The following is a 12,691-nucleotide window of genomic DNA, read 5'->3' on the forward strand; positions in this document are numbered from 1 at the left end:
GGAATGCCCAAGGATTCCAAGAAGCCTGTTTCTTCTGCCCTTTTCATGAGAATAGGTAAACCATCTACCGCGATATTAAAAATGATAGGTGCTAGAGGACAACCCTGTCGTGCACCTCTAGCCAACTTGAATTCTTCCCCTCTCATTCCATTGATGCAAACTGATGATACGGATTTTGTGACCAACTCCTTAACCCATGCTATAAATCGGCTGCCAAGCCCCATATTTGTTAGAGATTCAATCAGAAAATCCCATGCCATTCTGTCATAAGTCTTGTGAAAATCCAATTTTAGCATGAAGTGCGGTGATCCAGTCGACTGTAAAGAGTGAAGAAGCTCAGTTGCACAAATAAAGGATCCTTGCAAACTTCGACCTGGAATAAAAGCACCCTGGTTCGGACAAAACAAGTTGATCAATGACAGCGTGCAACCAATTAGCCAACACCTTAGATATAATGCGATACAGAGCACCCATCACCGAAATCGGCCTAAAGTTGGATATGTCTGATGCCCCTTGCCTCTTAGAAATCAAAGAGATGACTGCCACATGATATGGTTTAGCCAGCCTCGCATTACGATAGAATTCATCGAACAAGTGGAGCAGGTCAGTTTTTACAGTTGACCAAAATGCTTTAAAGAAGTCAATGTGAAAACCATTAAGGCCTGGTGCCTTCCATCCCGATAGTTCGCTAATAGCATTCGAAATCTCCACTTCAGTGAATCTAACCTGCAAAGAAACAAATTGGTTTGCCGCCAACTGCTTATAGCCCATATCGCCGATGACCCCCCTGACGCCTAAGTCGGCCGAATACAACCTGGAGAAATAAGAAGTAATAGCTGGCAGGCAATTGTGCGGACCAAACTGGCATCCATCGATCTCGATCGAGAGTATACAGTTCTTATTGTATTTATTTGATGCGTTCATATGAAAAAATTGTGTATTATCATCGCTATTAGCCAACCATGCAACTCTAGCCCTCAACTTCCATCTAAGCTCATCTCGTGCTCTCCATTCTGCAACGAGAGTAGAGAGTACGACGATACGCTCCTGCAATTGAAGCACTTGACCCTTCGGTACACCAACAAGATCGACCTGACGTTGGGCCAAATCGGAGAGCTCAGCTTCCCACTGGCCGATGAACCTAAACTTGTTCAGGTTATTAAAACTTAGCCATTCCTTAATACGTTTTCGAAGACGAAGAAGCTTAACATGGATGCGGATGGCCACCCAAGATCCCGTAGCAGGTTGAGCCCACAATTGACCTACCAACTGCTGAAAGTCTGGCACCCGAAGCCACCATTCCTCAAAGAAGAACCTACGACATGCCTTGAAGCCTGCGCCCCACGAAACAGTCATTTGTCCATGATCGGACATGGTCCGTGGCAGCAGACAAGCAGTGACATCCGGAACTGCGTGAAATAGTTCTGGGGAGAGAAAAACGCGATCAAGTATCCGCAAGCAAGGGCGAGACCTCATATTTGACCACGAGAATTGCTCCCCTACAAGAGAGAGAGAGAGAGATCTAAAATGGTTTACAATTTAAGTACTTGATTGCCAAATTATTCAAGATCTAAAATGGTTTACAATTTAAGTATTTGATTGCCAAATTATTCTAATGGCTGGTTGACATGGTGAGTTGATTCACTTTCTGGGAAGCATATTGATTTTGTCAGTTATCAAGTTTGAACTGAAAAGTTTACTTCAACGATAGGGTCGCGAGATCGAAACTCAGAGGAATTGACAGGGGCCTGCACAAGATTTGAATTGCTTATCCGGTTCGGGCGTCAGGTGTACGGGGGACATAAAAACAATGAAAATATCAGATACAATATAATTGCACCAACATTAAGCACCTGATCATCCTCCATCTTGAGGACAGCCTGTCAGTTGTGGGGCTCAGGGCCTGATGGAGGGCAGTCAAGTGCATAATGCACAAATTTTGTGCCATGTGATTGCACCCGATCAGAATCCACAAAATAGGGTGGTTGTGTCTTAATCTTTCAGGGTCTTATATCGCAGTGGGCCGAGCCCATTAAGCGACCTGGTCTTCGATACGGGTTTTCTTGTCATTAAAAAATAAAGTTTAGATTAAAATATTGTTAAATTGTAAAATAGATGCTGTCATTATCCTAAAGAATTAAACATTAAAATTTTTTAAATATTTTCTAAATAGTCACTTTTTGAGCGCACAATGGTGAAATTTGTCCTTAGCGACCTGTTCCAGCACACAGAGACAAGGTCCTACCCCAGAACTACCCAACAATTAAGCGCACACTCTATCCTACTGAGAAAGTGGAAACTCACTATGACACTTTAGTGATTGGATGTCATCCAAGAAAGTTTGCTCACAAAAAAACCAGGACCGTTTTATGGGACAATATTTGCTACCCCTCGTGGGTAAGGAACCCCTCAGTGAAAAACTGTAATATTTTTATTATTTTTTGCACATTTGACACGATCTACATGTTTAGTTTAGTAGAAAAGGACCTTTGAAACATGTTATTATAACATGCATGTGAGATTTTTTCAGGGTTAAAAAATCAACGGCCTACAATGTACCAAACTTTCAACCTTCAAAAAACAATATTTTTACATAAAAAAATATGATCTAAGTGTTCATTCTTACGAATTCGACCATGTTTAATACATTTGCCCAAACCAACCTTCTCCTGTGAGTTCCAATTAGAGGGTCAAATGCTTTCCCCATCTTATATTGCCCTTTGTAATGATGCATCTACTCATTCAGGAATCATGTCAGCCTTTTACATTAATGTTAGATCGTGGTTGTTTTTACTTTAAGCTTACGACATTGTATGTAAGGGTGTCAATAGGTCGGCTTTGGTTCGACCTAGGTGGAACCAAACTTGGATCAGATTTTTGGGTAGGATACCGGGTCTAGACCCAGGTCTAATCGAGCCTACTATAAGATAAATCATACCTAGATCCAATAAGAACTACATGAACCAGACCCAGATCATACCTGATAAAATAATAATTTTTTATCATTTTTACATTGAAAATTTATGGTCTTAATCAAAGCTTGAGTCAAGCTTGGGTCTGGTATAAAATTTCACAAACTATACTCGGGTCCATATATTAATCGGTTCTTCAAGTCGGGACATGAGTCTTAATCGGGTATTCTTTTTTGTCACCAAACCCGAACCCTATAGGGTTTGGTCGAAGTAAACCCAACCCGTTGACACCCCTAATTATATAGAGTCAAACATATTACTTTTCCCTAACAATTATGAGGGTGTGCTTGAGTGCCGAGATCTTGTAATATCGTGTATTAAATTTAGAGATATTTGAGGTTTTGGCTAAGTGCCATAAAAAAATCGATAAATCCTCGATTTTAGGTAGCGTCAATTGAGTTTGGGTTTGACCCATGGGTCATTGATAAGACCTAAATGAGCCAAACAAGATATGATAAAAACTTTTATTTTTGACCTTTAAAATCAAGCAAAATTTGAGCAAAATTCAGGTTAAATTCAAGTTATACATCATTAGATGTACCTCAAAATGTTGAATTCAACTATATTTTATTTTTCTGAACTCAGGCTATGGTCTGCTCGAAAATCATATTTTTTAAAAAAGGGTCTGTCTCGATGGGACCGGGTCCAGATTGGATCAAACTGAATCCAATCTGTATGATCCAAGTTAATATGGATCTGAACTCAATCCAAAACCCATATTAATTAGGATGTGATCCAGTTCAAGATCCATATAAATATTGGATATGAATTTGCATCTTGGATCTGGACCCAGATCTAAAATCTTGGTCCAACGAAATTAAAGCTTTCAATTCGGTATAAAGGTTTAATTTAAGGAAATTTAAGGTTAAAAAGACTCCAAGATGGATAAGGCACTCTATGAAATTTTCTAGATATTTATTAATTATTAATTAATTAATTAATTCCAAATTTTAGTTATATATGGTAGTTACCAAATAGTGAGGTCTCTAAAAGAGTCCCTTTGATTGCTTTAAAAAAAAATTACTTTTCAATAGGGATGAGTTGGGGTCGCTACAGGTTTGGTATCAGAGTCGACCATAAAATATTATATTTTAATCATTTTTGTGTACCAGAATTTTCTTTTGATAATCAAGCCATGTCCAAATTTTATCAGAAAGTCATGACTTGTATTCTAGAGCAGTCTCCATCACTAGTAAGGGCTACCTGGTATTTTTTTTACTAATATCAATTTATTTAAATTTCATATGATAGACTGTGAGAATGGCTTAATTTAATTCCTTTTTATGTGAATTAGGAATTTGATGTGAATATGCAATTATGATTGTTGAGGGGATCAATCCTAAGGGGGTAGGTTTGATAAGGGTGCAAATTTTTTAACTATTTTTCATGTTTTAGATGTATACCCGCTCCTGAGCTTTGACTTCTGGTGCTCCCGCTGATTGACAAAAGCAAAGGGACTTCATGTTGAATGCCCTGAACACCTTGACAACGATAGTGACCACATACGTCCAGGCACAGGTGGCGCAACAGATCATGTGTGTCTATCTTGCCGAGGTCACTCCAAACCCCACCGTGGTGATGTTCAAGAAGTTTCTTAGGTTGAATCTCCAACCTTCTCAGTGAAGGCCGACCCAGAGGCAGCTGAGAGTTGGGTTGAGGAGACTAAAAGGGCGTTTTGTATCCTGCCTGTGCCTGAGGATAGGCAGACTAATTTTGGCATGTTCCAATTGAAGGGTGATGCCAAGAAATTGTGGGACACCCTGTGATGAGTGAAATACGACAGAGTGGAGGTAATTCCTTGAGTGACTTTCAATGAGAATTTCTTAGATGCTTAGTTCCCTGCTTATGCACGAGAACGTATGTAGCAATATTTTTTTGGGTTTGTTCAGGGGAACATGAGTTTGGTGAACTATACCACCAAATTCAGGAGTTTGGAGCGCTACTACTTGAACCTTTTTACTAATGATAAGGCAAGGGCAACGAAGTATGTTCGTGGGCTGAAAGACGGACTCCAGGTTCGTGTGATGATGAGTTGTCCTACTATATTCAGTGATGTGATCAAGTCTGCATCCATCTTGAATGAGGAGTGGAAGAGGTTCAAGGATGAATCACAGAAGAGTGGGGGGTAACCAGGGCATCACCAGTGGCGAAGCGAGGAAGAACCCACCTGTGGGTGGCAGGGGGTAAGGTAAAGAGGCAGAGGACACAACAAGGGCATCAGAAGGGTCGACCCCAACAGAGAAAGCAATAGGGGAAGACTTTGTTCATGTGTCAAAGGTGCAACAAGAGTCATCATTAGGGCTCTTGTCCACTCTTTAAGGGAGTCTGCTACTAGTGCCAACAGCCCGAACATATCGTTATCTATTGTCCGAACAAGCCAACGACTCATGGAGGACAACAATAGTAGCAACATAGACCTCAACAATAGGCGCAACAGAGGACCAACAGGAGAGTGTACGCTGCAACAACTGCCACACAGGGTAATCAAAATGACCTGCTCGAAGGTATTTTCGTAGTCTTTGAACACTATGCTCGTGTGATGTTTGATTTGGGTGCTACCCATTCTTTATATCCTCCTCCTTTGCGAGTTTGCTTGATCTTGTTACATCTAGCCTCGAGAAGGCTTTTTACGTGATGTCACCGATGGGTACATCTTCTTCTTGCGAGAAATATTTTCCTACAGTCTGAGTGATCATCGAGGGGCATGAGTTGTTTGCTGACCTGATCATACTGAACATGACTTTCTATGATGTCATTTTGGGTATAGACTGGTTGTCTAAATACAATGCTACTCTTTAGTGTTGGAGAAATGAGGTTCCGTTAGAGCGCCCTGATTTGTCTGTATTGGTGTTTTAGACGATTTGATCAACGAGCGAGGTGAAGATTGTCTCGACATTGAAGATCTCCAAGTACCATAAGCAAGGTTGTATGATGTTCTTGGCCAGTGTGTCTGCGACAGACAGTTAGGTGACACATTTGGAGCAGTTGGATGCGGTTCATGAGTTTTTGAACGTCTTTCCCGAGGACTTGCCAGGTTTGCTACCTCACAGGAAGATCAAGTTCTCAATCGAGCTAATGCCTGGCATGACACCAGTTTCCTGAATACCGTATCACATGGCACTTGCAGAGCTGGTTGAGGTGAAGAAGGAGCTGGTTCTGTAAGATAGATCTTTGTTTCGGGTACCATCAGTTGTGAATCAGGGCAGAGGATGTTCTAAAGACCACATTCAGGTCAAGATACGGGGACTATAAGTTTTTGGTGATGTCTTTTAGACTTACCAATGCCCCTGCAACATTCATGGACCTGATGAATCGGGTCTTCAGTTTATGGTTGGATTCTTTTGTCATTATATTCACCGATGGCATTCTTATCTACTCTGAGAGCGTGGAGGAGCACTGAGAGCATCTGTGGATTGTGTTGCAGACACTGAGAGAACATCAACTTTATGTTAAGTTCTTAAAGTGTGAGTTTTGGCTCCACAGGGTGATGTTTCTCAGCCACGTGATCTCTAAGAAGGGCATTGAGGTCGATCCAGCCAAGGTGGAGGCAATGTTGTCTTGGAAGCAACCGAAGACAATTTTAGAGATCAAGAGTTTCTTGGGATTGGTGAGCTACTACTGTCAATTCATTGAGAACTTCTCTCGTATAGCGGCTCCAATGACTCGACTTTTATAGAAGAAGATAAAGTTGGTTTGGTCACCTCGATGTGAGGAGAGCTTTCAGAAGCTGAAGAGGAGGTTGACCACGGCCCCACTATTAACTTTACCTTTTGGGACAGGTAGATTCATTGTGTACAATGATGCTTCAGGGACCGGACTGGACTGTGTCTTGATGCAGCACAGAAAGGTGATCGCGTACGCTTCTCGACAACTAAAGGTGCATGAGAAGAATTACCCCACGTATGACTTGGAGTTAGCGGCAATTGTCTTTGCACTGAAGATCTTGTGTCACTACATGTATGCGAAATAGTTTGAGGTCCTCTCTGATCATAAGAGCCTCAAGTACATATTCACACAATGTGATTTTAATTTGAGGCAACACAAGTGTTTGGAGTTCCTGAAGGACTACAAGTTCTCCATCACCTACCACCCTGGTAAGGCAAATGTAGTGGCAGACACGCTTAGCAGAAGGCTTTAGTCATGATACTTAGCTTAATAGGGCATATTTGGGATATGATCAAAGAGTTTGTGAGATGACAACCATTTGCAGATGATTCTGGATGCATCCTTTATGCGGGGATGCAGGCGTAACCTAAGATTATAGACCACATTGAGGAGCTTCAGTCAATCGATCTAGAGTTTGAGAGGTTGTGCATGAGTGCCCAGAAGCATGATGCATAGTTTTGTCGTGAGGTGGATAAAACCATCATGTTCAAAGACAGATGGTGGGTTCCAAAGGCACTACAGGAGGAGCTGGTGAGTGAGGCATACCGGTCGAGGTATTTTGTTGACCCAAGTTCTACTAAGATGTTCAAGGACCTCCAACGGATGTATTGGTGGAACAAGATAAAGCAGGACGTAGCAGAGTTTGTGTCTCGGTGTCTACCTACCAGTAGGTGAAGATCAAGCATTAGAGACCTGGTGGACTTCCTCAGTCATTAAACATTCCAGAGTGAAAGTGGGATGACAACTTAATGGACTTCATCATAGGGTTGCCGTGGACCCATTGTCAACACGATGCCATCTAGGTGATAGTGAACATGTTAACGAAGAGTGCCCACTTTCTACCGATCAGGATCAGTCAAAGCTTGGAGAGTCTAGCAGACCTCTATGTGGATGAGATAGTCTGGCTTCACGGGGTGCCACATTCGATCATGTCAGATCGATACCCTCATTTTATGTCTCATTTTTGGCACCAGTTGTAGAAGGCCCTTGGTGCCACATTGAAGTTCAACACGACTTTTCACCCACAAACTGATGGTCAGACAAAGCGCATGATACAAACACTAGAGGATATGCTTAGAGCATGCGCATTAGATTGGGCAGGAGAGTGAGATAGGCTGTAAAGCTTGTAGAGTTTTCATACAACAATATTTACCCTGCCAGCATTGGTATGGCCTCATACGAAGCTCTGTATGGCAGACCATGTAGATCCCCAGTGTGCTGAAATAAGGTTGGAGTGAGAGCAGTGGAGTCACCAGAGGCCATCAAGCACTACTCAGACCAGGTACGGTTGATCCGACAGAGGTTGGTCGTAGCACAAAGCAGGCAAAAGAGCTATGCCAATCAACGGCGTAGGAAGCTCAACTTTGCCATGGGTGACCACGTGTTTGTACAGATCTCGCCCACGAAGAGTGTCTTCCGGTTCGGGAAGAAGGGGAAGTTGAGTCCTCAATATGTTGGACCCTTAGAGATCCTTGAGAGTGTTGGGTAGACCGCATACCGTGTGACACTTCTCCCTTAGTTTTCTTAGATTCATAATGTCTTTCACGTCTCGATCTTGAAGAAGTATGTGACTGACCCCTCACATGTGATCCACTATGAGGCGGTTGATGTACAACCTGACTTGATGACATAGGAGAAGCTGATGAAAATTGTGGATCGCCAGGAGAGGACACTGCACAGTAGGACGATTCTATTCGTGAACGTGTGTTGGCAACATCACAGATTGGACGAGTGCACTCGGGAGCCCAAGGTCGATATGCGTGAGCACTACCCACACCTATTCAGTACGTTCTAATTTTGTGAATGAAATTCTTTTAAGAAGGTAGGGATGTAATATCGTGTGTTTTTACATAGTCAAATTCAAAGATTTTGGTTGTGTTGCAGAAAAAATGATAAATCCTCAATTTTAGGTGGTGTCAATTGAGTTTGGGTTTGGCTCAAGTCTCATTGACAAGACCTGAACGAGCTAAACAAGATATGATAAAAACTTTTATTTTTTACCTTTAAAATCAAGTAAAATTTAAGCAAAATTTGAGTTAAATTCATGTGAAAATCGGAGGCAAAATTCAAGTTATACATCATTGGATGCACCTTGAAATATTGAATTCAATGATATTTTATTTTCCTGAATTCGAACTATAGTTCGCCCAAAAATTACATTTTTTAAAAAAGTGCCCATCTCGATAGGATCGGGTTCGGGTTGGATCAGACTAGATCCGATCCGCATGATCCAAGTTAATATAGATCTAGACTCAGTCGAAGACCTATATTAATTAGGATCTGATTCAATTCAAGATCCATATGAATATTGAATATGGATTTGGATCTTGGATCCAAATTCAGATCCAAAATCTAGGTCCAACGAAATCAAAGCTTTAAATTTAGTATAAAGGTTTAATTTAAGAAAATTTAAGGTTAAAAAGACTCCTAGAGGGATAAGACACCCTCTAGATTTTTTGAATAATTATTAATTATTAATTAATTAATTAATTATTAAAAATTAATTAATTTGAAATTTCAGTTAGATATGGTAGTTACCAAATAGTGGGGTCTCTATAAGAGCCCCTTTGGTTGCTTTAAAAAAAAAGTAAGTAATTAGAAAGAGGAAGGAGTTGGAAAAGTCAACAAAAAAAATCTAGAAAGATTAGGAAAGGAGGTTGGAGATAGAATCCCATATGGAAAATTCTATCTCCTGTCCATGTGAGGAAGCCCTAGAGGGGCGTCACCCTCTAGAGGCCCCCTCTGATATAAAACTTGAAAAAGAAAGAAAGAAGAAACAAAGAGAGAGAGAGAGAGAAACCGTGGGAGAGAAAGAAAGAGAAGAAAAAATAAGAAGAAAAGAAGAAGGAGAAGAAGGCTCTTTTTCTCTCCGATCATTTGATCTTTCTCCTGGTCTCTTTTGAGCTTCAAAAAAAGGTACAAGCTTCCTTCTTGATTCAAATGCAGAGAAATAGCACAGATGAGGTTTATGTAATGTTTTTGGTGGAATGAAAAAAGAAGAAAAAAATGAGAATATGATTTTACTAGGTATATATATAGAGAGAGAGATTGATAGATAACATTACATTAGTTTTTTATATATATCTATATATATATATATATATATATGGTTATAATATATATATATATATATTATAACCATCCATAAATTTTATTCTTTTACCCTATGCATGCTGTTTCGATTTTCGGTGCATATAGTTAGATTTGTTCCACTGTTCACAAGGATAAATCTGTCCTACCATGGGTATGGACAAATGTGGATAGATCTGCCTATTGTAATGGTGGACAGATCTGACAAGCCTCATAAACGTGCAAATTTGGTCCAGATCTACGGATGTCAATGATTGTTTTTTTTTTTTGGCCTGTTATGCGATAGATTTTCAGCATGTTACATAACTAGATTTTTGGTCTGTTACATGATTAAGATATTGGTCTATTATATGGCTGGTTCTTGGTCTGTACATGATCAGTTCTCGGCCTGTGGCATGATAAGTGTTCAGACTGGTCATATAACATACTAATATAATTGTTTAATGCATTATATAAGACTGTTCATGTTTTACATTATGTCACCAAAACCCAAATTTCGTAAATTATGGTTTTAGGATTGATTTTCAAATTTATTTCATTTTTTTTATGAACTGTGAACAACCTAGCTGACAAAAGTCGGCTGAGCAGTTTCTCTAGTACACAGGCCCATCCAAGTGTTGTTAGCTGAGCAGGGTTCAAAAAATAATACGAGACACTAATATGCCCAACCAACTGCAGTCGACTAAGTATAATTCAAACACTTCTGTGCCCAACCAACTACAGTTGGCTGATCATATTTTATAATCTGTCATGCCCAGCCAACTGTAGTCGGCTGAGCAGTTTCTAAGCCTGTCAAGCCCAACTGACTGTAGTCAGCTGAGCAGATCTCATGTGTTACAGTCCAGCTGACTGCAGTCAGCTGGGATAGACTCAAACAAAAAAAATGATGAAATGGAGCTGATGTCAGTGGGTTTTAGCCCAGTCGATTATCATCGTCTAGGACCCATATCCAACTTTGTTTGATGCTGCCATTTAGGCCAGCATCAAAACAACCTTTACAGTTTCATCTTGAACTCTAAGTTAAGATCAGGTATGCTGCCACTGTTAGATTGAATATGGCTTGTTTTGTTGCTGCCACATGAACGGTAGTAAGTCTGATTTTTTTTGGCCTATTATATAGTTGATTTTTTGCATGTACATTACCGAATTCTTGGCCTGATATATGACATATTTTCAGCCTGTCATATATCCAATTTATGGCCTGTTACATAATAAAAATTTCAACCTATTATATAGTCAGTTTATGGCCTGTTTCATAACAAAAATTTCAGCCTGTCATATAGTTGATTTTCAGTTGGTTACATGACAAATTATCGGACTGGTTAAATACATAATCATGTGACTGTTCATGTATGTCATGATAAGACTGTTGATGCTTTATAAAACGTTACATAATGTGTGCTTCTATATGACTGTTATGCACACTTTTACAGGATTGTCATGCCTTATGAATATTACTAAAAATATGTTATGTGACTGATTATGCATGCTTTTATGTGACTGTTCTTGTATCAAAAAATGTCACAAAATTTTTATATGGTTGTGTCGTAAAGAGACACCACATACGTGGAGAAATTAATATGAGACTGCATATGGTTAACGGTTGAGGCTGTGATGGTTTTGCCTAAGCCTAACCGATTGCCAATGAGGTCTTAGTGTTATGCCGTGTATGATTAACATACCTTCGGGCTCAGTATGTTTTGATTGGTAACCCGAGCATACTCGAATTTGGTAAAGATGTGGTTGTTTACATATGCTCATGAACTTGAGTTTTGTGTTGGCTTAAATATGCATATAGTTGATCATGCATATAATTCAGGGTTTATTAACATTAAAATATGCATGATTTTATAAAATAATATTTTAAAAACCCAATTTTATGTTAGTTTTTGAGTAAATGTGCTAAAATGATTTAAAAATAGAAAATGCATGAAAAATAGTTTTATTTTACATTTTTATACATATTTTAGTTTTTGTTATATTCATAGTAGTATAGTGTTAGTTTTCAATTAAAAATAAAATAAAAAAATAGAAAAAATAGTTTTTAAAATCATTTTAAATGTTTGTTTTTTAGATAAGAAAAAAAATATAAATATAAATAGCTAGAATAGTTTTTTTTAGTTTTGATTTTAATTTTTGAAAACTTTATAATAAACTAGTTTACATAGTTTTTGTTTTTACAAAATTGAAAAAAAAAAGTATATATAAAATAACCAACCGGTTTACACAGTTTGGGTTTCTTGAAAAAAAAAAATTGAGAAAATCATAAATAAACTGGCTGAACCGGTTTGAATTTAAAAAAAATAATAATAATAAACAAACCGGCTTGAACCGGTTTGCATTTGTTTCAAACCGGTTCCAGTCGGTTTGTTGCTCTTAAAAACCCCAAAAACAGGGAGCGGAAGGGCGTCTCTCACCATTTACGCCAAGTCTTTCCCTTTCCCCTCTTTTCCCTCTCTTTTCCCCTTCTCCACCACCGGCCATTCTTTCCTCCTTCTTCCCCTTCTCTCTCTTTCCCTAATCTTCTCGCCGGTGGAGGCATTTCAGTCGGGCAACAGTGCACGGTGGAGGCCATTTCTTCTCTAACCCGTCTGGTTTGGTAAGTATCGAAACTTCTTCTTCTTCTTCTTCTTCTTCTTCTTCTTCTTCTTCTTCTTCTTCCAATTATTCTTCTCTTTCTTCGTATTATTTCTTTCTTTCTGAATGATAATCTGCATAATGTTGAATTTCAAATTGGAAAATAA

The 12,691-nt window shown here is 39.3% G+C and overlaps 1 protein-coding gene across 1 annotated transcript in view; it reads left to right on the forward strand.

Annotated features, from left to right (window-relative positions):
* Positions 1-6,086: 6,086 nt before the first annotated feature.
* The window catches only part of LOC149829724 (uncharacterized), a 42,770-nt gene continuing 36,165 nt past the window's right edge, over positions 6,087-12,691 (forward strand). Inside the window, exons 1-4 of the mRNA XM_090015280.1 lie at positions 6,087-6,130; positions 6,456-6,519; positions 6,649-6,849; positions 6,943-7,066. Coding sequence (XP_089871406.1) covers positions 6,087-6,130; positions 6,456-6,519; positions 6,649-6,849; positions 6,943-7,066 — 433 coding nt within the window. The remainder of the gene's footprint in view (positions 6,131-6,455; positions 6,520-6,648; positions 6,850-6,942; positions 7,067-12,691) is intronic.

This window comes from Nuphar pumila, chromosome 8 (genome assembly GCF_984573655.1).
Source record: "Nuphar pumila chromosome 8, dmNupPumi1.hap1.1, whole genome shotgun sequence".
Classification (NCBI taxonomy): domain Eukaryota; kingdom Viridiplantae; phylum Streptophyta; class Magnoliopsida; order Nymphaeales; family Nymphaeaceae; genus Nuphar; species Nuphar pumila.